The sequence below is a fragment of the Microtus oregoni genome, unplaced genomic scaffold (assembly GCF_018167655.1).
Source record: "Microtus oregoni isolate MIOR12 unplaced genomic scaffold, Mior012 000117F_ref0000505, whole genome shotgun sequence".
In the NCBI taxonomy this organism is placed as follows: Eukaryota; Metazoa; Chordata; class Mammalia; order Rodentia; family Cricetidae; genus Microtus; species Microtus oregoni.
Genome location: NW_024544746.1, coordinates 1,968,891 through 1,994,315, shown reverse-complemented (window position 1 = coordinate 1,994,315; position 25,425 = coordinate 1,968,891). Strand labels below are relative to the sequence as shown.

The following is a 25,425-nucleotide window of genomic DNA, read 5'->3' as shown; positions in this document are numbered from 1 at the left end:
ATGGAAGAGGGAGAGAGCAGCCCCTTGCTGTCTCAGGTGAGCCAGCTCTAATGGCCTAGTTCAGGTTGGAGATGTTTCTTGGCCCTAAGGTCCCCCAGGAGGCCCCCGGCCAGGTTATGGACTACCCGACTCCTGGCCCCACTCCCAGTCTGGTTGTGTGCTAGGATTTGTCATTAAGTGATGACAGTGGGTGATTCTCTCAGGTTGGGGTGGGGCTTCACTATCAGATGTCTCCCCTTGCCGACGGCTAAACTCAGGTGCTAGCTCACAGGGTCTCCTGTAGGTCTGAAAGAAACTCTGGCCGGGCAGTGGTGGCACATGCCTTTAATCCCAGCACTCGGGAGGCAGAGGCAGGTGCATCTCTGTGAGTTCAAGGCCAGCCTGGTCTACAGAGCAAGTTCCAGGACAGGCTCCAAAGCTACGCAGAGAAACTCTGTCTCGAGAAACCAAAAAAAGAAAAGAAAGAAGAAAGAAACTCTAACGATGGGCTCAGGAGCAGGGAAAAACTGATGTCCTCAAATGTCCTTTGAAGTTGAATGGAGACTCGACGGCCTCAGACAGTCTTCACGCTGTCCTTTTGCTCTGACAGACTCCGTCTGACTAATAACCTTCGCATATTCCACTCCAGATGTGGGGTTAAAGAGCCATCCATGCAGCTGGACTCGCACGGGTGGAGGGACTGAAGGAACAGCTTCTTCCTGGTGGGACCCTTGCCTAGACACCTGGTTGGAGTCTCATCCAAGTCAAACCAGGTGGTGGCTGGGCAGTGGTGCACACCTTTAAACCCAGCACTTGAGAGGCAGAGGCGGGGCGGAGCTCTGTGAGTTCAAGGCCATTCTGGTCTACAGAGTGAGTTCCAGGACAGCCAAGGATACACAAAGAAAGCCTGTCTCAAACCCCACCCGCAAAATAAAAAGAAAGAAAAATCCGGTCATGAGTGGGTTTTCCCCCACCTCCCTGTAAAGGGCCTCTCTCTATCTACTGTTCAGCTGGGCTGAACAGAGGGCCTGTTTTCTTGCCTTCTCTAGATTGCTGCCCCAGTTTTTTGGTTGCCCCTCTCCCTGCCCAGGAAGCCAGGCAAGCAGGACTCAGTCCCTCCCTGTATCCTCCACACCAAAGTGTCCAAAGGCCTCGGTGCAGGTGGCGGGTGCGAAGTGACGCAGAGAACCAAGGGTGCTCCAAGGATCAGCTTCTCTGTCCCAGGCAGCCTGCACTTCCGGCCAGGGTGGGAAAGTCCCTCCTGGGACTACACAAAGTTGCCGCTGGGGCACTGCAGACTGCGTCAAACAGAGAGACCATTCTAGATGCGGGGGAAGTGGACTCACCTGCCACTATTCTGCCCTGTGGGAGGAGTGAAATCCTGACCCAGGAATACCACACCTCAGCAAGACCACAGAGGGTGTGGAAGAAAGGAAGAGGGTACTTTTTTTTTTTTTTTGAGACAGGGTTTCTCTGTAGCTTTGGTTCCTGTCCTGGAACTAGCTCTTGTAGACCAGGCTGGTCTCAAACTCACAGAGATCCACCTGCCTCTGCCTCCCGAGTGCTGGGATTAAAGGCGTGTACTGCCACCACCTAGCACGGGAACATTTTTTAAAAATATTTATTTATTTATTATGCGTACAATGTTCTGCTAACGTGTGCACAGCAGAAAGAGGGCACCAGATCTCATTACAGATGGTTGTGAGCCACCATGTGGTTGCTAGGAATTGAACTCATGACCTCTGGAATAGCAGTCGGTACTCTCAACCTCTGAGCCGTCTCTCTGGCCTTTTAAATGCTGTCCTACCCAGTTTTTACCATGGACCTTCCAGGGCACTGCCACCCGGACAGGCAGTGAGCCAGGACCCCTCACTGCCCTTTTGCTTTCTGCCTAAGCAGGATGAGGTCACAGGTTCCCAGGCCCCTAGCTATCCAATTCTTCAACTCTTTGCTTCCTTCCACAAGCTTCTTCCAAGCCCACCCCATCCTCTTAGCTCCCCTCTAACGAGGCCTCACCCCTTGCTGGAAGTCACAGACTGAGTGGCCGAGGACCAATGCATCCTCTAAGTTTTCCCTCCTTCTGCAGGGTACGGCTGGCCAAGAGCGGTCGCCCACCAGGAACAGTCCACCTACTTCAAACATCCTAGGCCCAGAACTCTGGAAGGATCAGGTAGGGGCCTGGGGCTGCAGATGCTGTCCCGGGGCAAAGCACCAGGCCTGGAAGGAAGGCCAGGCCTCCTCCCGCCCACTCTCCATAGGAAGTAACTGTGTCAAGTATCTGACTTTCCTCTCTAACTTCTTCTTCTCCCTGCTGGCCCTGGTGGCCCTGGCAGCGGGGCTCTGGGGGCTGGCTGTCAAAAGGTCTCCAGAGAACAGCTGGGGTGGAGCCCTGCCGGCGGACCCCATGCTGGTGCTAGTGCTAGGAGGCCTGGTGGTCAGTGTGGTGAGCCTGTCTGGATGTCTGGGTGCCCTCTGTGAGAACAGCTGCCTACTGCGCTTCTACTGTGGAGCTGTCCTCAGCTGCCTGGTGCTGGAGGCTCTGGCAGGGACGCTGGTGGTGGCCCTCTGGGGCCCACTGCAGGAGGGCCTGAAGAACGCCCTGCATTTGGCCATCATCCACTACCGCGATGACCCAGACCTGTGCTTCCTCCTCGACCAAGTCCAGCTGGGGCTGCAGTGCTGTGGGGTGGTTTCCTACCAGGACTGGCAACAGAACCTGTGAGTGTCCCTCGTACCCCTCACGGGCAAGAGAAGGGTGGTCTGGATGACTCACTCACCTGCTTGAGCACGGATGCATAGACGTGTGTGTTCTTGTGTGCGTGTTCTGGCGTACACACACAACCACGTACATGCCTTGCACTCCTACTTCCACGTGCCTGTACACAAATTTCCTTGTGTGCGTGCAAATTCACTTTCACAATCACCTCCTTTTATGTAAACACAAAATGAAGCCCCATACTGGAGCACACACATACATCACATACGTGCAAACATACATGCAAACGTGTGCACTTACCCTTTGCTTAGGCCATGGGCCTTGAACCTGAATGAGCCCAACTTCTGGCCAACTCTAGAGCCCAGACTCAGCTTCCCCATGATGTCCCCTCCATTGCGGGGTTCCAATGAAGAGGCCAAGGCAGAAGACACCAGAAAAGTACTTTTTTTTTTTAATCTCAGGATATCTCAGTGTGAAGAAAAATACTTTAGCTTAGCTCAGGCTATCAGTCGGTGACTCCACAGGTCTGTATGCATGTGTTCCTGAGAGTATGATTAAACTTCCAATTTAGGCATGACACGATATTTTATGTTCTTGTTTGAGGGTCCCTGTTTTGCCTACATCCTCCACTGCACAGATACCCTGAACCGTGCCTGTCCTCCCTATGACACGCAAAACAAACATTAGGTTCCCTCCCTGGAGCCTCTGAGGCCAATTAATATTAATGGATGGAGACAGAAGAGGCTCTAAAAACATAGTTTCAATATGTGGTGCTTACCAAAATTCCGCAAAGTCCCCCCAGGGCTCCTTGGAAAACCTGGTCATAGAGAGTAAGCACACTCTGTGGGTGGTTGTCAGAGCCCCGTGTGTGAGGTCTAGACCCATGGAAAGCTGCAGCCCAGCCAAGGCTCGTTAGCCACCAGGGGCTCCTCATAGCTCTGAGCCTTTTGCTGCCGACCTCTGACCCCTCTTCTAATTGCAACCCAATCTAGAAGTTTCTCTGGGAAGTCAGTCGACTTTCTCTCTGACACTGCCTGCTCAAATAAACTCACAGGCAGTGTCGGAGAGAAAGTCTGCAAGCCAGGTCTTCTCACCACCTTTCCTTCAACTACCTCACTAAACATTTCCTTGCCTGCCAAGATAGGCACAACACCCCACCGACCCCCATCCCTGTCCACAAGAGGGTGTAAGCACTGTACAAGAAACTGAGGGTTTCTATGTGTGCTTGCATGTGTATACACACATATGCACTTCATATGTATGCAACTGTGTGTGTGAGAGAGAGAGATTGAAAGTTTGAAGGCAGGCCTCTGAGAGAGAGAGAGGAGAGAGAGAGAGAGAGAGAGAGAGAGAGAAGTTTGAAGGCCTCCTCTCCAGGACTAACCTTGTGCCCTGCAGGTACTTTAACTGCAGCTCTCCCGGGGTACAAGCCTGCAGCCTTCCTGCCTCCTGCTGCATCAACCCCCAGGAAGGGGGAGCTTTGGTGAACACTCAGTGCGGCTTTGGGGTTTTGCACCTGGACCAGAATGCGGCAGGACAAGTGGTGCACCTGCAGGGCTGCTGGCCTGTGCTGCAGCAGTGGCTGCGAGGGAACATGCAGACCATAGGCGGCTGTGTCATCACTGTGGTTGCCATCCAAGGGGTTGAACTCCTGTTGGCCACCTGCCTGCTAAGGGCCCTAGCTGTACCAAAGACAGCAGAGGACACAGAACCCCAACCTCTGTGAGCTGAGAAGACCCTGATACAGGCCAAGTTCCAAGCCTCTCCTCATCTTCCAAGGAAACTCACTTGGAACAGACCCCTGGGCTCCGCTCCTGGCCCATTGCCTCTTTGCTACATCTGTCAGTCCCCCAAGGCCCACCTAGACTGACTCTGTCCTGCCCCAATCTCACGATTTCACTCCTGAGTTCTCAGGACCCATCTAAGCCCAAAGGCTACCATAGTCTGTTCCTGAGCACACCTGCTTCCCACTAGGCTGGCAGGAAGATCAAGGGCTGAGGGCCCCTGCTTCGAACCTCAGCCCCCTGCCCTGATCTGACTCATCCTGACTGGCTCTAGGTCCCCATTTCTGCAGAAATGGCTTCTCTCGGGTCTACTCCTACTTTCTGGCCTTTGGTGAGCTGAAGGATGCAGCCCAGGCCTCGCTCTGTAGAAAGCTGTTTTGGAGGAGGAAGACTTGTGTATTGCTGTGTGCATTCATATTTGCATAGTAAACTACAGGTCTCACAATGACTGGGACTTCTTTGAGTCAAGATGGAGACAATTCCTCATTTCCCAGCTAGGGCGGATGCAGGCGGAGGGCGGCCCCCCTCTGATTTCACCTGTAGAATCAGCACGGTCAGTCTGTGGCTGTTTCAAAAGTGGAGTCTTTTTCTTGCCTATTCTATTTCTTTTTCATGTATTGCAGGCTGGCCTTGAACTCCTTACGTAGCTGAGGATGACCTTTACCCTTCTGCCTTCTGCTCACACTGGGGATTCCAAGTGTGCACCACAATGCCTGCCACATAGAGCCCTTCTGCAAGCCATTTTCTGAACATTGAAAGGAGTAATCATACATTTACTCTAAATATTGTGCGTGTTTGGGGGTGTTTGCCCAGGTGTGTGCCTATATGCCTTACCTCTACATGTGGAATCCTCAGGTTACTGGGGTGTGCGGTGGGTCTCAGCTTGGTCTTAGGATGGACTGCTGGGCCGTGGGGCTGCTCATTGGGTGTCTGTGTTTAGGGTTCTAGTTTTTGTCCTTTCCTATCTTCTTGGGGAGTCTGCTTCACTGACTACGGCCACCAGGAGTGAGGGGCAGGGCCCGGCTCATATACCCAGCACCTCTAGGCCAAGCCTCTGAGGAGTATTGGTTAGTGGGAGTTTTCTGTTTCTCTTTCTTGCCAGTCTCTCCCACTTTCACACGCTCTGAACCCTCCTCCATGGTGCAGTTAAAGCAACCCTGCTGTAGGGACCATACTCCATCAGTGCACCTCGGGTAAGCAAGAAGATGCTAATTTTATTTAGAAACAGGGACTAGGACAGAGTGTGTTGGGAAGGCTGATATAAAGAGTGCAGCCTCAGCCTCTCTCACCAGAGACCCCAGGACAGTGTCCCACCTCCAGACGTCCATCTGGAAGGGTTGCGGGGCAGAGGAACTCCTGTCCACAGGAGGCAGTGTAGGGAAACACTTCTGGGGAGCTCATCCCTGTACTCTAGACATAAGAACAGGAGGTGGTGCTGGGTCCCCCTCCCTCCCTTCCTTCTAACACATGAATTCAGGTCACCAGAGTGTCCTGTGGGAGGCTGTAGGCTCTTGGTAGCTAGTATCAGGGCATGAAGTTGCCCCCCTGGAGGCCGGGAGCAACCTGGCTAGGGACTCAGGCTGGGATTCAGGCTTGGGCAGGGGTCCTGGGTAGGGTTTATAGAAGTGGTGGGGCAGCGTGGGTCTTCATCAGGCCTCCTTCACAGGACTCTCACAGCTGGGATTGACTAAATGATGCCGTACTGGGCCAGTTCATGCAGCTCCAGGTGGTTGAAGGCCTCCCATGGGCAGATGACAGTGATGTCTGCAGGAAAGGTGTCATTAACGGGGACTCCATGGCCCCAGGACCACCCCATTCCCTGTCGCCTTGCTTTCTACTCCCCAAGTAAAAGACACGTCTGCTTAGGACGAGAGGCCAAGCTCTGGCTGCAAATCCTCCTAGGCAGGAAGCACCAACTCTGTCTTCTGGGTCCTGGCTCCAGTAGTGAGGTCCTGATAGAGAGCTCAAGGGACCCTTTGCTGAAGTTGGAAGGACCAGCAAAAGTTCCTTCTGTGTCTGGTGAACCTGCCTCATGGGAACAACCCCTCTCAGGGGGATCTAAAACTTGATGTTGGGAGAGAAATATGGACAGGATGGGAGGCAGGCTAAGCAATAGAGGGGAACCTAGGGCCTGTGGGAGTATGTCTGAGGGATATAGGGGACTTAGGAGGACTGTCCAGTTGCAACAATCCTGGGTTGTCATACCTGTACCCAAGCCTTCCATTCCAGGGATGTCATCCCCAAACCTGCGAAGACAGAGTGGTCAAGGATGATATCTCCAGATCTAGATGGAGCCACCCCTGGGTGCCAGAAGTCTCCCCAACATCTGCTACTGGGTAGGGACTGGGGGCTCCCTTTCACCATCGTGGGGCAAGTGTGCTTCCCAGAGATTCACAGGCCGAGGACCGGGAAGGGAAGAGTGAGCCCAGGTACACATGGGCAGGAACCCATGCAATGTTGCCTGAGTATGGTCTGTAGGCCTCTGCAGGAGTGTGCTAGAGGGTGCTGTGTGTGTCTCAGTGTGTCAGCTGTGACTTGTCCCTGAAAGGCACAAGTGAGCCGGGTGGTGGTGGCGCACGCCTTTAATCCGAGCACTTGGGAGGCAGAGGCAGGCGGATCTCTGTGAGTTCAAGGCCAGCCTGGTCTACAAGAGCTAGTTCCAGGACAGCTTCAAAGCTACAGAGAAACCCTGCCTCGAAAAAAACCAATAAATAAATAAATGAATGAATAAGAAAGGCACACATGCTGGACACTGGTCTCCAGGGTGCAGCAGTACTGAGAAGTGTGGGTCTCTGAACCTCACGTGGGGAATCGTTACTATGGATAGATGCCATCCTCACAGGACAAGGTTATGACTCTACAGAGGAGGTGGCCAGAACGAAGAGACTCGTTCCTCTCTGCGATACCATCCTCCAGGTTGTGGTATAACTGTCAGGTCTTTACCAGAGGCCAAACGTTGAGACCACCCTTCCTGGAGCTTTCTGTCTCCAAACCCAAGGGCACACAAATCTCTACGTAAAGCATAGAGCAACAGAAAATTGGCTAAAGCCATGCTTGTAGGTGTTCACACGCAGGTGTCTGTGTGTGCACAGGGGAATGTGGTGGGGTGCACACACATCCCTGAGGAGATTTGGGCAGCCTGCTTTCCAGACCTGCCTGGCTGCAGCACCTGGAGTAAATGACAGGCCCTTGGTTCCCCCAAAACTCCCGAGGCCCTGGTCATCGGGATGAAGATGTACCACAAAGTACCATGGCCCGAGCTCCACACCAGCCCCTGCCTTGTCCTCCCATGCAGTCTAGGAACAGTGTTCCTTCTATGAGAGGTTCTCCTCTGTCGTTCTGCTTACCCTTGGACGCCTTTCTTGGGGGGCTTGCTCTTGAACTGCCTGGTTTGCCGTTGTTTAAACTTAGGTGGTCCTTTCCTGGGTGTAACTGGTCCTCCTATAACCCGTGTGGCTGACCGAATTTCGGCCTTGGGTGGCTCCAGGTTCATGGTGAGGCTGGCAGAGACACTGCAGTGACCCTTAGCTTCTGGGCTCTGTCAGGCTGGTCTGTGTTCCTCATGCAGGCTGGGGAAGACCAGACAGATGGATCCCTATTAGCCCTTACTCCTCCTTTCCAACCTTAAGAACAGAGGGCCTGACACCCACGAGCCACCCTGAGACATTGCCTCCCCTCCAGAGAATCACCTTCTGGCTCCACCAGGGCTTTCCAGCATTCTCCTTCTGATACCATGAGGCACCTCCCACTGCTAACAGCCACACACAACTCATGAACTACCTTGTGCCCATCCCATACTCCTAACTAACAAACACACCCTTTTGACCCCCCCATGTCCTAAACCAGGGCTTTTTATTACCTCCCCTTGAACACCTTGATGTTGGCCCCCACACTGGTGCCTGCTCCCTCCCTCCCTCCCTCCCTCTCATCCACTGGAATCTGATCTCAAGCCTGTCACTCTGTGGAAAGCCTTCTGAGGACACCTAGGAGGGTAAACAAAGAACACCCCTTCCTGATCCTGTACATGAGCCCCACAGCCTCTTCCCTTCCCTTCCAGATGATCAGCCCCAGGTTGCTTTCATTGGCCCCTTCTCTGACTCTAGGGGCCTCTTCTGACTCTACGTCATGGCATTCTGTATTTCCAGGTCCTAATTTATTTCTTCATACCACAATCTAGGGCTAAACTAGTTAATTTACACGCATGTTTTTAAAGTATGTTTGTTCGTATTTATGTACTTGTTGGTTTTGGTTTATTATCTGTCCCTGGGGGTTAGACTTGATGCTGATAAATAACGCTCCACAAAATGGAACACAGCGATGCCCTAAGGAAGGGGCCTGTCCTTGAACCAGAAGCAGCTGAACTGGGTACTCCTAACTTTCATGGCTCCATTTCGGAGGGCCAAGCCAGAAGCAGGTCTCAGGGAGAGCAGTTACACTAGGATTCTTCCCTTAGGCTTCTCCCTGGCTCGTTAACTTGAGATTGTTCTCAGTCAGACGATGTATCAGGGCTCTGGAGAGACTGAGCTGGCCTCTGCAGCCCTGTATCAGGCTGCAACCTAGAAGACACTACATAGGATGGCCCCTCCTCTCCCTAAGAGCTCCAAGCCCCAGCGACCTTAGCCAAGGACAGCACAGCTTCTGTAATCCTATTAGCACCTGAAGGAGACTCCTAATCTCCCAGAGTTCTAGAAAGCTGCCTAAATAAACCTCACCTGCAGCTGAAAACAGGTGACCCAGACAGGAGGCGTTGCTCCGACCCTTAGCTGTCCAAGAGACCAACTGCATCTTAGGGTCCCCTTTCCTGCCCTAAGTCCTATGTGGTATAGTACTGGAACAGCCTTAAGTTACTGCCAGTGGTCTGCAGAATCATCAAGGCTGAAACCGATTAGCAGAGTAGGCGATGCTCACTTCAATCTCAGCGGCTTCCCTTGCTCTTCTTAAATTCAGCCTCTGTTCCTGAAGCCAGCACCAGCCTGCGAACCAGGACTCAAGAGCTTAGGAAACCAGGATGCTCGCTTCTGAGGCACCCATCCTTACTTCCCAGTAGTAAAACACTTCTCTAGTCAAAGGCCATAAACCCCCGACAGAGCTCCAATAATCAGCGCAGTCTCTATGGAAACCATGCCTGAGATGCCTAACTGCGGACTGACCTGAAGCCGGTACCACTTAGCTGTTTGGTCAGGTGGCTGGCCTTGGTAACAGGCACTACCATTTGACATTGTGGAGAAGCAGAAGAGGTGATTGGCAGGATGTCCTCTCCACAGGACAGGGAAAAGGGATGAACTCTTAAAGACCCAAAGCTTGGCAGAGGTGGTAAAAAACTATTGTTTTTCCCCAACCCCAACTCTGAATGAGCAGAGACCTGGCTGTCAGAAAAGGCAACGGGATGGGTCGCGACTCACCAAGCACTGGACAGGTCTCAGCGAGCCACAGGTGCCAGTCGGCTGGAGCTGGGTCAGCAGAGCAGTGGCCTAGGGATTTATTCTTCTCCTGGTGAGTGGATTATGACTCTGCTGGGATGCCACACTAATGAGATTGCTGGGCCTTAAGGGAGTCACCACTGGCTGGGATGCTGGGGTGGGCAGAAGAAATTCAGGAGCAGTCAAGGGCCTGAAGGAAGGACATTCCCTTTCAGCAGATGGTCAAGAAGGGAAGTTTTATCTTCACCAGTCGTGGGATGATACCTCCAGAAACAACAGGGCCATTTTTCAGACAGTTCTTGCTTGGGTTTACCCATTCCCTTTCTCTCCCATCCACCGAGGAAACCGTGGACTTTGGTGCTTTATGTGACAGCCCCTTTCCCCCCCTTGCCTTTCAGTCCTGCCTCTTGCATTCCAACCCCAAGGTCTTTGCATCTGCAACTCTTGTGTATTCCATTTCCTGTGCCTGTTTCCTCTAACTTTGGATAGAATTGGTTTTCTTTTCTTTTTTCTTTTTTTTTTTTTTTTTTTTTTTGGTTATTTTGAGACAGGGTTTCTCTGTGGCCTTGAAGCCTGTCCTGGAACTAGCTCTTGTAGACCAGGCTGGCCTCGAACTCACAGAGATCCACCTGCCTCTGCCTCCCGAGTGCTGGGATTAAAGGCGTGCGCCACCACCGCCCGGCTTGTTTTTCTTTTTAAAGACATGGTCTTATGTAGTTCCATGCTAGCCTCAAACTGTCATGGAGCTAAAGATGATGCCCTTCAAGTACTGGAATTACAAGCATGTGCCAACACAGGCAGCTCCGCATGATTCTGTTAACCTTTGTCTTCCGCACGGAAGTGCTGGGAGGAGGAGGCACATTATACTACTGGTGTCTGGGCCACTGTGGGGCATTTCACAGATGCATGGTGGTAAGTATAATGGTGGCACGGTAAGATACAGGCCAGCATGGCAGAGTCTGAGAACTTGAGTGTCACTACCCAGAAGCAGACCTGGGCCCACTGCGAAGGGCTGGCCAATGAGTTTTCTTCAAGGGCATCTTATACTGCACAGCCTTACTGGCCTTAGCCACAATTGTCAAATGCTGGAGATGCTGACCACTGGTGTTAACATTTCCTGGAGATGTGAACAGATGTCTACTTACAATAGGTATGGTGACTCCTTTAATCCTAACTCGAGAGGCAGAGGCAGGTGGATCTCTGTGAGTTCGAGACCAGCCTGGTCTACAGAGCTAGTTCCAGGACAGGCTCCAAAGCCACAGAGAAACCCTGTCTTGAAAAACCAAAAAAAAAAAAAAAAAGATAGAGAAGTTCCAGGGCAGCCAAGGCTATACAGAGAAACCAACTATCTTTAGAACCTCTTTTAAGGAGGAGATGCTTTACAGGAAACAGCTATACAAAAGTCTGGGGCCTCATAGGTGTGGTCACCATTATCACATTTATTGGGCCCAGCCCCCACTAGCTATGTTCTTTGGATAGCATGAGTCATCTGTCCAAGATGCCAGCCTGAACCGTGTTCTGTCCCCCACTAGCCAAGTGCCCCGACTTTCTGGTCTTAATTTTGTCACAGGTCTGTGTAAAACACCAAACACGGAAAAAGTCCTATTTATCAGCTCAAACCCAACAGAAGTCACTCTATAATCCTTTTATAAACTCTTTCCCATTTAATAAAGTAGGTGGGCACAAACACATTTAAGTTCAGCCCTTGCTAGTGCCATGCAGTTGGTTCTGGAGCTTGATACCCCAGCTGCGTCTAGCAGGATTCAGAACTCTTAAGGGATGACCCTAGGCTACTACACGGTAGAAAGAAATCCCCTCCCATCAGGACCCAGCAGGAGACAGGGAGCAGCTAGGCCCCTCCCACATGATGGTTCTCCTTTACTGCACAGTTGGAAACCAGAGCTGACAGTCAGCAGGGGCCTGAGGAGATCCTGTTGTAGGATGTTCATTGACTGAGGGCTTTAGTTCATCTTCACTGGTGAGGAAACCTGTGGCTGCTCACCGGAACACACAACCAGCCTTGGGTATGCTTCCTTTGACAACGCAGGCAGAGGGACCACACAGTTTGGTTGGCGCAGAGAATTTATTCAGAGGTGAAGTTCTTACACATTACTTCCTATTCCTGGCAGACTTGTCGCGTCTTCCAGGCTCAAGAATAAAAGTGGTCCTGTGCTTCTAAAGGGTGGCATCCCTCCACGGCCCAGAGTCCTACGTACACTGGCTCAGTCTCCACTCTGGGTGCGGAGCCGGAGCCGGATCTCCATCCTGAGGAAGGCCTTGAGGTTCTCATCCTTCACGTGTTCCTCTAGAACGGCCAGGGCCTGTTCCCCCCCATCTTGGTAGTGTCTGAGCAGGGCTTCTGCATAGTCTACCCACACACAGTTAGGACAGCCGCTCATGCAGCAGTTTGTGGGAGGCTCAAGTGACAGAGGGTCTGGGGGCTTCTCCCGGGGCTGGGAGGTCTTTGGCTCCCCGTCATCCTCCGCACCTTCTTCCCTGTGGTCCATCCCCAACTCTCTGTGGCTATCAGTGGCTCGCACTGGAGCATGGTGTCTGTGAAGAACACTGTGTCTTCCTCGGGGAAGACTCTGGCAGCTGCCCCAGCTCGAGAACTGTTGTGAGCCCTGCGAACACGGGATAAGCAGTATGACTCTCCAGGAAGCTGGTAAGGCACTGGGGAATGTTCACCCTTCTCGGCCTCCTCACTTCCTGCAGGACAATAGACAAATTATTATATTTCACTCCGTACACTGTTTCCCTATCTGTGAAACGGACACATTGGTTGGTATGAGAAGAAACGTGTTAAGGGCCTGGTTCAGTGCCAGGAACTGGGTCTGAGTTCCAAACGATTGCACAGAACTGGCTGACCCTCTCCAGCCACTAAACACTCCTCCGCTGACCACGCGGACTATCCGCGTGGTCCTCAGTCCTGTCGGTCTTCCGACATCACAAGTGAAGCTCAGAGGACATCGGGTCACCCCAATCTCTGCCTCTAACGCCTCTGGTGTTCACCCGTGACCCCGGTCACTAACTGGTATTTGGTCTGGGGCCCAAACCTGAAGAAAGCTCTCAGGGAGCGCGCTGACCGTGAATCTTCCAAGGGCTGGCTGGCCTCCCGCAACCCAGCGGGGGCAGTGCGGCCCACTCGGCCCGCGAGAACTGGCCCGGTAGCAGAGCGCAGCTCCCACCCGGCCTCCTTCGGACAGGCTCCGCAGCAGTATTCCCATAGCCGGTGCAGACTCCGAGGCCAATGGCTTGGGCAGGAGCACGGGAAGCGGAAGTGATGCTCACGGGGCGGGGTCTCGCAAGAGGGCGGAAATGGCTTCGTGCAGGGAGCTCCAGGAGTAGTAATGGCAGGGCCCGGGCGTGCAAGAGGCGCCCGTGCGGTGGGTCCTGGAGGCTCGGGACAGCCGCACGCGCGACGGCGGCAGCAGCAGGCGAAGGGACAGCAGCGCTTGGCCTCACGGCCAGGACAGCGCAGGTGGGTGCCATCCCTGGGAGAGGACCCAGTTGGGAGCTTCTCTACCTAACTCAGCCCGGGCCCATGCTCAGCCATGTGTTGAATGAACGGAGGTGAGTGCCTCAAGTTTGTCGTGAGGCACGTTCCCGGTACGAGGCCACGGACTTTTGCCTTAGCATGCGGAGAAAAATCCAGTTCAAGGCAGCTTGGGTCAAGGGTGAGGAGAGGACCGTCTGTATGTTCATGGATCCGGCACCACTTCTTCCTTACTTTGTTTCTGCTTATGTTGTCCTAGGGAAGGGTCTCACTCCCGGGTTATCTTTCCAGCAAAGAAAAGAAGAAAGTGAATTGCAAGCCCAAGAATCAAGATGAGCAAGAAATCCCTTTCCGACTCCGAGAGATTATGAGGAGCCGACAGGAGATGAAAAAGCAGCTCAGCAACAAGAAGAGAAAGAAGGAGGGTATGCAGCAGCCCTTGCTGGGTGGCAGCGTAGCCTTGTCTGAATCTGTCCAGTTGCCCAAATCCTTCAAGGTGTTTGAGGCGGGAGTACACAGTTTGAGGTGGGGAGGACAGCGTCGTACTGATTTTACAGCAGTGCTCTTTTGTAACTCACCACGCTTGGACTTTTGAGATCTTATTATTAATTATGTATGTGCTAGTGTGACTGGTCAGCAGGAATGTGCATGGGTGTTGGCTCCCCTGGAGCTGGAGTTACAGGTCTTTGCTGCCCAGTGTGGTTGCTGGGCAGCTAAACCACGACCCTGAGGAGCACATATTCCTACTGGTTGAGCTATCTCGCCAGTCACACTGCCGTATTTTTGTTTTTGTTTTTCGAGACAAGGTTTCTCAGTGTATCCCTGGCTGTCCTGGAACTCACTCTGTAGACCAAGCTGGCCTCGAACTCACAGAGATCTGCCTGCCTCTGCCTCCCAAGTGCTAGGATTACAGGTGTGTGCCACCATGCTGGATACTCCGGCTTCTTTGCTCACTTGTGTTGGCTGGAGCCAGTGGGTCATGAGATCACATCTGTAGGGCTGCCCTGAACTGAATGTTGTAGATCTGTGCTCGTCCTTAAGCCTGATCTTTGCTTCTTGTGGCTGTAGGAGGGGAAATGGTCACGGGCTGCTTGCCGGTCACCAACCAACCACTCTGTCCTGTGTCCTTTGTCCTCAGCCCAGGCGGCTTTCAAGGAGACACTGGAAAAGGAAGCAAAGGGGGAAGAAGAGACAGACATCGTTGTCCCCAAGTTCAAGCAGAGGAAGGGGGAGTCTGAAGTGGCCTACGTCCAACGCATGGAACAGGAGGCCCAGCATGTGCTGTTCCTTAGCAAGAACCAGGCCCCTCGGCAGCCAGAGGTGCAGGCAGCTCCCAAGAAGGAGAAGTCTGAACGGAAGAAAGCGTGAGTTGAGCCGGGAGGCCCAGGGCTGTGGGTCCTGGTGACAAGAAGGGACAGTTATCTGCCTTGCACACACTGCTGTAGGAAAAGCTCCTGTAGCTTGGTGTCTGCTAAGACATTATCCCCAAGGGAATCACCCTTGTGGAGTGGCCCCTGGGAGGCTGGCATCGGCCTGTCACCTGTCCTGTAGTGGGTTTCTCTCTAGTCTGTCTTGTTTGTGCAAGTTCTATACCTTCATCCCTGACTGGGATAAATAAAAAAAATTATTTATTTAGATGCACTAACCTCAACTTTCAGAAAGAATCGGCCTGAGGTTGCTTTCTTTCTTTTTTCTTTTTTGAAACAGGGTTTCTCTGTACCTTTGGAGCCTATCCTGGAACTAGTTCTATAGCCTCTGTCTCCTGAGTGCTGGGATTAAAGGCGTACACCACCACCACCCGGCTCTTTTTTCTTGTTAGTTTTCTTGAGACAGGGTTTCACTGTAGCCCTGGCTGTCCTGAAACTCATTCTGTAGACCAGGGTAGGCTCAAGCTCACAGAGACCTGCCTGGCTCAGTCTGGGCTTTCACTGAAGTTGAAGAAACATTCCAACCCTGTATGGTCGTTTGTGGCTACAATTCCACTATCCAGGAGGCTGAGGTTGGGGGCCTGTTGTGAGTTCGGGCCAGACAATGTTGCAAACAAAAAGATGACCAACAAGAATGGCTACATTGTCTTCTTTTCCTCCTCACTAGTACTGCAGACATGTGTCCTTTCTGTTCTTTCAAAGATGTAAAAAGATTGCTTTCTACTTCCTTCTAATACTATAGTCAGACGAGCCAGAGCCATCGGGGTCTGCAAATGCTCACAAAGAGGTGTGGTGTGTCACACATACAGTACTTTGCAAGGCCTGTGGATCCAATCTCATAACTGACATTCAGTATGGGAGGGCATTGTTCCAGTAGATACCTTATGGGCCCAGGCTGTGTGGGCAATTCAGAACGTCTAGACTTTGTCATTGTTCCCTGGGGCTGACAACTACTGACTGGGGACCCATGGGGAGCCTGTTGGGTGCAGAGCATGGGTTTGCCTCCCACTTCCATATCTTGCATCCCTTGAGGTCAGGCTGACCTCTGCTGCCCCTAAGATGGAACCAGCACTTAAGAGTCTGAAAAACGTGCTTTTCCCCCCAGGTTCCAGAAGCGGCGCCTTGAAAAAGCCCAGAAGAAAAGGGAGGAAAGAGCAGTGGACAGGCTGGAGCAGGAGCTGCTGAAAGGTAGGTCTTCCCACAGCAGGGACAGAAGCTGTAGTCCACACGGGGCTACCTGTTTTCCCCTAGACCTCCTTGCTGGTACCTCTGGCCTCTTCGGGGCTCACCACTCGTAGGCCTGAGGATGAGTGAGTCCTGAAGCCCTCAAGAAAGGGCGGACAGGCAGTGAGTCAGAAATGCCACTGGCTCTGAACAGCAGCTTCTGTTCACTGACTTTCCAGATACTGTGGAGTTTGGAGAGGTTGTGCTACAGCCCCCGGAGCTGACGGTCCAGCCTAGACAGAGCATTGGCAGAGATGCGGTACGTGGGGACCAAGCATGCAGGGAGTGGGGATGGTTAGGTCATTCCTGAGTCTGCTGGGGAGCAAGTGTCCTGGACTATGAGCTGCAGGGAGTGGGGATGGTTAGGTCATTCCTGTGTCTGCTGGGGAGCATGTGTCCTGGACTATGAGCTGCTGAACCAATCAAAGCCCTTTGCCACCTTCTTTCCTAGTGAGTGTGTGCTAAAACCTTCTCTCTCTTTCCTCAGCCTGGCAAGAAGTCTCTAATGTTAAAGATGCTTTTGGGCACTGGTGGTGGGTCCCTGACTCCAGCTACCTCACTGGCCCGCCAGCGGATTCTGGGGGAAGAGCGGGAACGGGCTGTGCAGGCTTACAGAGCCCTGAAGAAGCTACAGCGACTGGAAGTGACATCTGCACACCCGCTTGGCTGCTCTTCTCAGAGGAAGCTGCAGACTTGTCTGTGACTCAGAGACCCAGGGGACCAATGCGCTGGAAACTGGCCCGCTAGCTGCTAGACCTGGCAGAGGGAAAGACAGCAGATGCTTGTCTCTGGATAGGGGCTTGAACAGTATGGGGGTGGGGGTGCTTTTCTTTCCCTGTCCCCTGAAGGTTATCCTTTTAAAAGTGACCACCAGTGAATCCCACCTCATAAAGGGCAAGTTCCCCCAGCACTTGCCTGAGACACAGATGGAGGGGGCTAGTGTTTTCCTGAGCCTGGCTTCATTCTGAAGCAAGTCTCAGGAAGACAAGTCAGGACTACTGTACAAAGGACTCAATCCCTTAATGCAGCTGATTACTGAAGCTGCTGTTGTAGGTCAGCCTGCTGTCTTAAGAGGTTCCTATGGGTTCAGTGCCATGCAAGGCAGGGTAACAGTACAGTGGGAACAGATGTACCCAGTGCAGGTGTATCAATCCTTGTTTGCCTGCAGGGGTGTGTACAGAGGCCAGAGTACCCATCTAGGTTTGGTTTGGATAGAGATGGGGTGTCAGTACTGGCTGAACGCCTTGAGGTATAAACACCAGACTTCAGTGATAGGAAGGGCAGAGTGGTTATACCGAGAGAGTAGAAAAAGGTCCATGTCCTGCGTAGCAGGCCTCTGGGAAATAGGGGCAGGCCTTCGGAGAGGACCAGGGATGGAATCTGTTTGAATGTGTCTCCCATAGTATTAAAGGAGGGAGGACCTGATGCTGGCTCACAATAGTGAAACCTTGAAACTTTCCAAACCTTGGGAGTGCGGTCCTGCCCTAGAATCCTGGCACCTAGGACGTAGAAGCAAAATAATTGGGTGTTCAAAGCCAGTCATGACTACATGAGACCATGTTTCAAAAAACAAAAACCGCCCTCATGTTGACATCAAAAGAGCTATGCTTGGGCCTTGCTTCTTCTGGCAGACCTAGGGGCATCTCTCATAGTTGTAAAAGGAGACTGCTTGTTCGTTTCCCAGCTGCCCAGACCCAAATAATCACACAGAAACTATATTAATTACAACACTGTAATAAATAAATAAATAAATAAAAAATAAAATTAAAAAAAAAAAAATAATTACAACACTGTTTAGCCAATGGCTCATGCATATTTCTAGCTGGTTCTCACAAATTAACCCATTTCTGTTAATCTGTGTATTACCACAAAGCTGGTAGGTTCTGGAGTTGTCTTTCTCCTTTGGCAGCTACATGGCATCTCCTTGACTCTGCTCTCTCTCTTTCTCTCTCTCTCTCTCTCTGAATTTCCTGTCTGGCTACTCTGCTAAGCCATTGGCCGAAACAGCTTTATTCATCACCCAATAAAACAACACATATATGACCGTATATGGGACAGCCTGCATCATCCAGAACAGCTGGTGAAGGAGCCCACACGGAGTGCCTTGACTCTTCCAAGTTTGCATTTTCCAGAGTCAAGTTTACTGACATTAAAGTTTTACTCTCTTTGAAGTCTGGGTCCTTGTTCTCTGACACACTTGGTCACAGTCCAAGTCCGTGCATGTCGGTGACTGGGGGATGAGTGCTTAGACATGCACCCAACATTAGCAGGGGCCAATAAGTTGGATGCCTTGGCCATTTTGTTTCCCACTAAGCATCAGAACTAGAGCCAGGGCCCAAGGCTACTGTTATTAGAACTGTAAGTTTTTGTGTTCTTTTCAGAAGCCATGTAACCACCCAGTTAACACACAACTGGCTAGTTCTGTAGCCAACTGTGAAGTGTATCGAAGAACTCTGGATAACTCTTGTTTAAAGAGCCCATACCCAGTTGGGTGGTGATGGCATGCGCCTTCAATCCCAGCATTCAGGAGGCAGAGGCAGGCAGATTTCTGTGATTTTTGAGGCCAGGCTGGTCTACATAGTGAGTTCCAGGACAGTTTGGACTTTTACACAAGATTTCTCAAAACCTTGTCTTGAGAGAGAGCCCACACCCATATTGCTTTGGTTATGTTTTACTTTCAACTTTTATTAAAGATGCCCTCATCCATGCTTTTAGGTATTATTTTTTTAAAAAAGATTTATCACATTCAGCATTCCATATGGCTGTGAGCCACCATGTGGTTGCTGGAAATTGAACTCATAACCTCTGGAAGAATAGCTAGTGCTCTTAACCTCTGAGCCATCTCTCTAGCCCCCAACAAACTATATATTTAAAAGAACAAATGAAGCAATGGAAACACTCTTATCTCTGGTGATGTCAAACCTCCCCATCTGATGTGGGAGTGATTTCTTATTAATAAAGAAACTGCCTAGACCCATTTGATAGGCCAACCCTTAGGTAGGCGGAGTAAACAGAACGGAATGCTGGGAGAAAGAAGCTGAGTCAGGGAGTCGCCATGATTCTCCCACTCCAGACAGACGCAGGTTAAGATCATTCCTGGTAAGCCAGCTCTTGGGCTACACAGATTAATAGAAATGGGTTAGATCAATATGTAAAAGCTAGCCAATAAGAAACTAAAACTAATGGGTCAGGCAGTGTTTAAAAGAATACAGTTTCCGTGTAATTATTTCGGGTAAAGCTAGCCATGCGGGCGGCCGCATGCCAGGGACGCAGCCCTGCCGCTCGTAACACAACAGAGTGGCGCCCGACATGATGGACTAAATCCACTTAAAAACCTGAGAAGGCTTAAAAATAAGGAAGAGAGACTTTAACACAGATTTTTGCTGTTTGTTGGTGGCGTGCTGTAGAGAGATTTCCTGATTCGGCAACAGCAGCAGAAAAAAAAAAAGCTGCGTCATTTTAAAGTGCGGCTTCTTGGGACTGTGCCGCCAGTGCAAACTCTGGCTTTAAAGCATTTCAATGGATTTTATGGGACTGGATGTTTGTGTTCCCGCTTGGGATCGGAAGGAGAGTGCTCTCAGCGCTCCCTGCCTGCACCTGGGCAGATGGCAGAATCAGGCTTAGGCAGGCGGAAGAGCATGGTAAAAGAGACGTGTTTTCAGACTGCGCAGTGCTCTGCGTGTCAGATTTGGTTGTAACTTGGATAAAAAGAGTTTCTGTGCTGCATGCTCAGTCTCAAAATTAAACTACTGAGTGCGGCTCCAATGAGGACTTGCTGTGTGCCTGGAACTGTGCACAGCTCAGGGGCACCAAATGGATCTGAGGCAGGAGTGGCTGCTCCTTGCTGAACTGTGCTGGTTGGCAGGAACTATCGTAATTACCATAATAACAGCACAGTTAAGGTTTAGACTGGGCAGGACACAGGTGGTACCGTATTACCTGTACATGGTGCAACTTAAGTTTTTAAGAAGTGCTTAACATTTTAAAAAATGCTCCTGGATAGTAAAAATATTACAGATTCACAATAAAACAGATTCAGACATAACAGACCTCAGTGGATCACAACATTGGATGAATGTACATAGGCTTGAGAGAGAGAAGAATAAGAATATAGAAAATAAAGCAAATGTCTTAAAAAAAAGGGTAAAGTCTTTAAAGAGACAGAGTACAGATAGTTAAAAGATTAAAAGAAATAAAAAAAAATAAGCCACGTAAAAATGGAAAATTCACAGAGAGTCTGGATTATGTACATTGTGTTTTCTTTAAAATTTTTGACTGTAAAGGAGCTAAGTACAGACAGACATTTCATTACATGGGCTGCCAAGCTAAACCATAATGGATATAAAGGTATTACGATTTCAAAATTTGGGTCTAAGGATATGATACTTTGGAAAGGGTCTTCTTTTGTTTTCACAGAGGACCAGACCCTGTGGATTTCTTCTATCCCAATTTGGTATGATAGACCACGACCTCCCGAAAAGTTGCTGTGAACATCTTCACAAAATTACTTCACTCAACTGCCAACTGAGATGAACCTGACACACAGGTTACACCCTAAACGATCTGATTAACAGCGCCCCCATTCAGCAGAAAGTAGTTTGGAGAGAAAAAACTGCGCCCATGTTCCCAAAATATTGTTTGTAAATGTTCTTTTACATTTAAAGGGGGAAATGATATAGGTATAAGTAATTTGCATTGGTGTGGATTTTACAGTCAATTTTGTTATATGTATATGTATTTCTGATCTTGATTGGGGTATTGTGATTGTGTAGTTCATTTAAAAATGTAATGTATAATTAAAAAATGTAGGTTAATGGTTAATCATCAATAATGGTCAAGCTTGTAGTCATGTTAATTGGATTTTCTAGATATATAGAGATACATTTCAGTTAGACAGACATTCTTCATATCTTTCAAAGACTGCAGAATATGGCATTTAATGTTTTAATAACTTAGGACTTTTCATGACAATGAGACATATCTGCTCCTGGTGGCACCAATCTACTTCGAGAGGAGGATGGGCATCGAAGAGGATCCTTATGGAGTTGGATGGCCATTTGGGCAAGAGACTGCTCTTGCCTGGACTGTTACATAAACTGGACACAGAGAACCCGCAGAGAGAGGACTGCTGAACTTGCCTAAAGGTGAGACGGTCTTTTGGGGTTCATGACTCATGAAAGAGTCTGCGAGACATTCTGCAGGACACAGCAGATAGTGACTAAACTGTCTTTGAAATTTCCTGCTTCATGGAAATGTCTGCTGGATACTATGGGTCTGAAGGCTGAAGATGGATGCCCCAACCATACAAAAGAACTTTGGGTGACTGTCCAGGCAGCAAGATGTCTCTGTCATTTCTAGAGTTTTCTTATTTCTTGTTTACTTAGGTAGTATTATATCCTTCTGGAGTCTTTGATGGAGTTGAAGAATGAATAGATAGTTATAGTTTTCCTTAGTTATGATAAAAGATAAAATAGATATAAATATTGTAACTGTAATTCTTGCTTGATAACTGTTTTGCTATATGTAATTTTACTATGTTAAAGTTAAAGCCTTTCTTTTTTGTTTAAACAGAAAAAGGGGAAATGATGTGGGAGTGATTTCTTATTAATAAAGAAACTGCCTAGACCCATTTGATAGGCCAACCCTTAGGTAGGCGGAGTAAACAGAACGGAATGCTGGGAGAAAGAAGCTGAGTCAGGGAGTCGCCATGATTCTCCCACTCCAGACAGACGCAGGTTAAGATCATTCCTGGTAAGCCAGCTCGTGGGCTACACAGATTAATAGAAATGGGTTAGATCAATATGTAAAAGCTAGCCAATAAGAAACTGAAACTAATGGGTCAGGCAATGTTTAAAAGAATACAGTTTCTGTATAATTATTTCGGGTAAAGCTAGCCATGCGGGCGGCCGCATGCCAGGGACGCAGCCCTGCCGCTTGTAACACAACACCCATCTTTTTGTTGTTGCTGCTGTTGTTTTCCTTATACAGTTTCTCTGTGTGGCCCTGTCTGTCCTGGAACTTGCTCTGTAGACCAGGCTGGCCTTGAACTCAAGAGTGCCTCTGCCTCCTGAGTGTTGGGATTTAAGACATGTGCCACCACCGCTGGGTTCATCTTTTTGTTTTTTAGACAGTGTTTGTGTAGACCAGACTAGCCCAGAACTCAGAAGTCCTCCTGCCTCTGTCTCCCAAGAAATGCTCTACCACACCTGGTCCCTCACCCCTATCTTTTTGAGAGAGGCTCTCCTGACCCCAGTGTTGCCTGGATTCTTCAATCCCTGAGCTCAAAATGATCCTTGCACTCTGGTCTCTTGAGTAGCTCAAGCCATGGCCCTGTACCACCACATCCTGCCTGGTTTTTGTTTCTCATTGAGACTTTTTTTCATGGTGTTTTGCCTGCATGTATGTCTGTGTGAGAGTGTCAGATTCCTCGACAGGAGGTACAGTGTGAGCTGTCATGTGGGTGCTGGGAATTGAACTCAGGTCCTCTGGAAGAGTAGCCACTGTTCTTAACTGCTGAGCCACCTCTCCAGCCCTCTTCAGACAGTTCTTATACTCATTAACTTTATATTGTTTTTTTCTGGGGAACATGGTTAGGATATCAGAAACTCAGAAGGGCAGAGCTTATACTAGCAAAAAAAAAAAAAAAAAAAAACAATCATAGAAACCTCAAGGTCCAAATCAGGAGCAGAAAGAGAGAGCACGAGCAAGGAACTCAGGACCGCGAGGGGTGCACCCATACACTGAGAGAATGGGGATGTTCTATCGGGAACTCACCAAGGCCAGCAGGCCTGGGTTTGAAAAAGCCTGGGATAAAACCGGACTCGCTGAACATAGCGGACAATGAGGACTACTGAGAACTCAAGAACAATGGCAATGGGTTTTTGATCCTACTGCACATACTGGCTTTGTGGGAGCCTAGGCAGTTTGGATGCTCACCTTACTAGACCTGGATGGAGGAGGGTGGTCCTTGGACTTCCCACAGGGCAGGGAACCCTGATTGCTCTTTGGGCTGACGAGGGAGGGGAACTTGGTTGGGGGAGGGGGAGGGAAATGGGAGGCGGTGGCGGGAAAGAGACAGAAATCTTTAATAAATAAATAAAATAAAAAAAAATCTGGGCTCAGTGGGGCAGTAGAGTCCAAAGCCTTCAGGCACAGGTCCAGAGTTTCCTGGTGCAGTCCCAGCAGCACTTTCATCTGGATAGCAGGAAGACATCCAACCACCTGTAGTTCTGTCCTCTCCCAGTCTTGGGGACATTCTCCAGAGATGACATACTCCAGATGACAGCAGTGTCTGTACACGTGCTTGCACAGATCAATGCACAGATCCCTGTCGGTCACTCAGGGACACACTGGGTGGGTCTGCTTCAGAGAACGCATCTTCAGGGGCCAGATGACAGCAGTGTCTGTACACGTGCTCACACAGATCAATGCACAGATCCCTGTCGGTCACTCAGGGACACACTGGGCGCGTCTGCTTCACCAGAACGCATCTTCAGAGGCAGTCACGTCAGTCTTTGTCTCCAGGCACCGGGTCAGCCAGAATGCTCCGTCCAGCCGTCAGCTGCTCATCTGTGCTGCTCCTGGAGCCAGAGCAGTACTGCTGCCAAGCCAGTGCCGTCCCTGGCACTTATTTCTGCAGAGGCGATGTTCTGCTTGGCACAAGCAATGATGTCTGGAAGCCTGATTATTGACTTCATCTCCTCCACGGTCATGTAACAGGGAAGGTCGCTGTGGTTAAAGAAGCACTTCATCAAATTTGCCCCGCCTGCAGCTGCACCTCCCCACTCTGGATCCCATGTTCTAGGCTGCACTCGAGGAGGTAACCCCTTGGAACATCATCATCATCCCCTAGACACATACATTTTATTGAAGAGTATCAGGACCGAGGCTTTTGCAAGTTCTTCTGCAGAAAGGAGACCCAAGAGCTGCACACAGGATGCAGAGAGTTGGGTGGGGTTAGAGGCATCCATCACGAACTAGGAAGAGGAAACATAAGCTAAGGTTTTCCTGGCCAACTCTCCACCTGGGCACCACACACATGACTCAGGAAGAGCACACACAACTTTTCTAAAATGATCATCTATGATGCTTGAGGTCAAACCTAGGGCTTCGAGTGAGCTAGGCAAGTGGCCCCAGAGTGGCTTTTAAGCCAAAGGTTTTGGAAACAGGCAGCAAAGGGAAGTTGTATGAGGATGACTTGGGGGTCCGTGGTGTCTTTAAATGCATAAAATCTACTCTTGTGGCCATTAATTCTCCATCTCAGAATTTGGAACTCCTTCCTTGTGGGGATGGGAACGACCATGAGGATGTAGACAGGTTGGATACTCAGGTACCAAAGCATAGATTAGATCTCATGGAGGCTGAACCCTGTTGAGGAGCTCAGACCAATGACTAAGAGCAAGCAACGCAACCCAAATACTATTCCTTAGAGCAATCACCAAAACCCTATCCCATAGCAGGATCCGCTACTCGATGGCTCGGGGTGACCCACACACTGCTCCCAAAAGAAGCTCGAAGTACTGACTCACCAGGAGCGAATGACAGTTTCCATAGTAACTGGACCAGATGGGACTCATGCAACCCCCGAGCTCTCGAATGGTGATTTTCCTGTGGGCCACGATGTCAGTGAGGTTGGTGCCAACCTGTGTATGTGGGAAGGAAACACGACGCATGAGATCAATGTAAGCGCTGTGCCGTTGTGAACTCCTGGGTAGCAGCTCCGCGATGTGTATGTGTGTGTGTCGGGGGAGATAGATGGTGGCTAAACCTCGATGGTTAGTGACAACTGTTCAAGCAGAGCTCGCCACCAAGAAAAGCAGCTCTCTGGGGACTCCAGGCCATGGTCAACATCAGAGCTGGGCCCTGAGGGTGACAGTGAAATAAGTCCCTGGGGAGAGGAGAGAAAAGTGCCCACACGAAGGCGGGCTTCGGGTTCCCCGCAGGCTCAGCGGTTCCGTGCCGGAAGGCAGTACCCACAGTACCCAACCCACTGACCACCGGCACCGCGGGTTCCACCTGGAAAAGCCCGAGGAGGCCACGTCAAGTCGCCAAGGTAACCCGTGTGAGTCAGACCCGAGAGAGGCGGACACCTACTGTGGGCCGCGTCGGCGGAGGGTCCCCCAAGTCGCCCTTGCCATCTCCCGAGCTCAGCTGTTCGGGCGGTCAAGGTCCTGAGTGCGGCAGAGGACGGGTTTCCCGGCCCGAGGAACCCCGGTGCGTCCCCAGCCCTGCCCGGGGCCCGGCCCACCCACACGGTGCGGAAGGATATTCTGCAGGCGTTTCACCAGCAGGGTCTTCCCGACCCCCGCAGCCCCTAGCAGGAGACACATCCCGGGTCCTCCGGGCCCCGGTCCCTCGGAGCTGCGACGCCGGGAGGCCC

General features: G+C 50.7%; 5 protein-coding genes across 9 annotated transcripts; 2 read left to right on the top strand and 3 right to left on the bottom strand.

Annotated features, from left to right (window-relative positions):
* LOC121444063 (tetraspanin-10-like) lies at positions 1–4,421 on the top strand. Its single transcript, XM_041645805.1, has 3 exons — positions 1–36; positions 2,066–2,697; positions 4,094–4,421. Exons 1-3 carry the CDS (start codon positions 1–3, stop codon positions 4,419–4,421), a joined length of 996 nt encoding a protein of 331 aa, XP_041501739.1.
* A 1,275-nt stretch (positions 4,422–5,696) lies between these two features.
* LOC121444135 (retinal rod rhodopsin-sensitive cGMP 3',5'-cyclic phosphodiesterase subunit gamma) lies at positions 5,697–10,004 on the bottom strand. Of its 2 annotated transcripts, none has more exons than XM_041645928.1 (4): positions 9,882–10,004; positions 7,827–8,048; positions 6,685–6,725; positions 5,697–6,243 (listed from the first exon to the last, which is right to left on the bottom strand). In XM_041645928.1, exons 2-4 carry the CDS (start codon positions 7,970–7,972, stop codon positions 6,167–6,169), a joined length of 264 nt encoding a protein of 87 aa, XP_041501862.1. In that variant the 5' UTR covers positions 7,973–8,048; positions 9,882–10,004; the 3' UTR covers positions 5,697–6,166. The 2 variants fall into 2 exon arrangements, with proteins under 2 accessions (XP_041501862.1, XP_041501863.1); XM_041645929.1 differs by lacking the exon at positions 9,882–10,004 and adding an exon at positions 9,388–9,406.
* Positions 10,005–11,968: 1,964 nt separating this feature from the next.
* Positions 11,969–13,164, bottom strand: LOC121444127 (oxidoreductase-like domain-containing protein 1). 4 transcript variants are annotated; one of them, XM_041645914.1, is made up of 2 exons: positions 12,956–13,164; positions 11,969–12,523 (listed from the first exon to the last, which is right to left on the bottom strand). In XM_041645914.1, the coding sequence occupies exons 1-2, from the start codon at positions 13,124–13,126 to the stop codon at positions 12,122–12,124; spliced, it is 573 nt and encodes a 190-aa protein (XP_041501848.1). In that variant the 5' UTR covers positions 13,127–13,164; the 3' UTR covers positions 11,969–12,121. The 4 variants fall into 4 exon arrangements, 2 of the variants coding, with proteins under 2 accessions (XP_041501848.1, XP_041501849.1); XM_041645915.1 differs by having other exon boundaries at positions 12,986–13,164; XR_005973744.1 differs by having other exon boundaries at positions 12,384–12,608; positions 12,986–13,126.
* Positions 13,165–13,201: 37 nt separating this feature from the next.
* LOC121444112 (coiled-coil domain-containing protein 137-like) lies at positions 13,202–17,813 on the top strand. Its single transcript, XM_041645892.1, has 6 exons — positions 13,202–13,380; positions 13,687–13,820; positions 14,534–14,759; positions 15,928–16,010; positions 16,226–16,305; positions 16,534–17,813. The coding sequence occupies exons 1-6, from the start codon at positions 13,250–13,252 to the stop codon at positions 16,747–16,749; spliced, it is 870 nt and encodes a 289-aa protein (XP_041501826.1). The 5' UTR covers positions 13,202–13,249; the 3' UTR covers positions 16,750–17,813.
* A 5,298-nt stretch (positions 17,814–23,111) lies between these two features.
* On the bottom strand, positions 23,112–25,405 carry LOC121444121 (ADP-ribosylation factor-like protein 16). Its single transcript, XM_041645905.1, has 5 exons — positions 25,315–25,405; positions 25,140–25,198; positions 24,575–24,688; positions 23,907–24,022; positions 23,112–23,774 (listed from the first exon to the last, which is right to left on the bottom strand). Exons 1-5 carry the CDS (start codon positions 25,373–25,375, stop codon positions 23,612–23,614), a joined length of 513 nt encoding a protein of 170 aa, XP_041501839.1. The 5' UTR covers positions 25,376–25,405; the 3' UTR covers positions 23,112–23,611.
* Between the last annotated feature and the right edge of the window lie 20 nt (positions 25,406–25,425).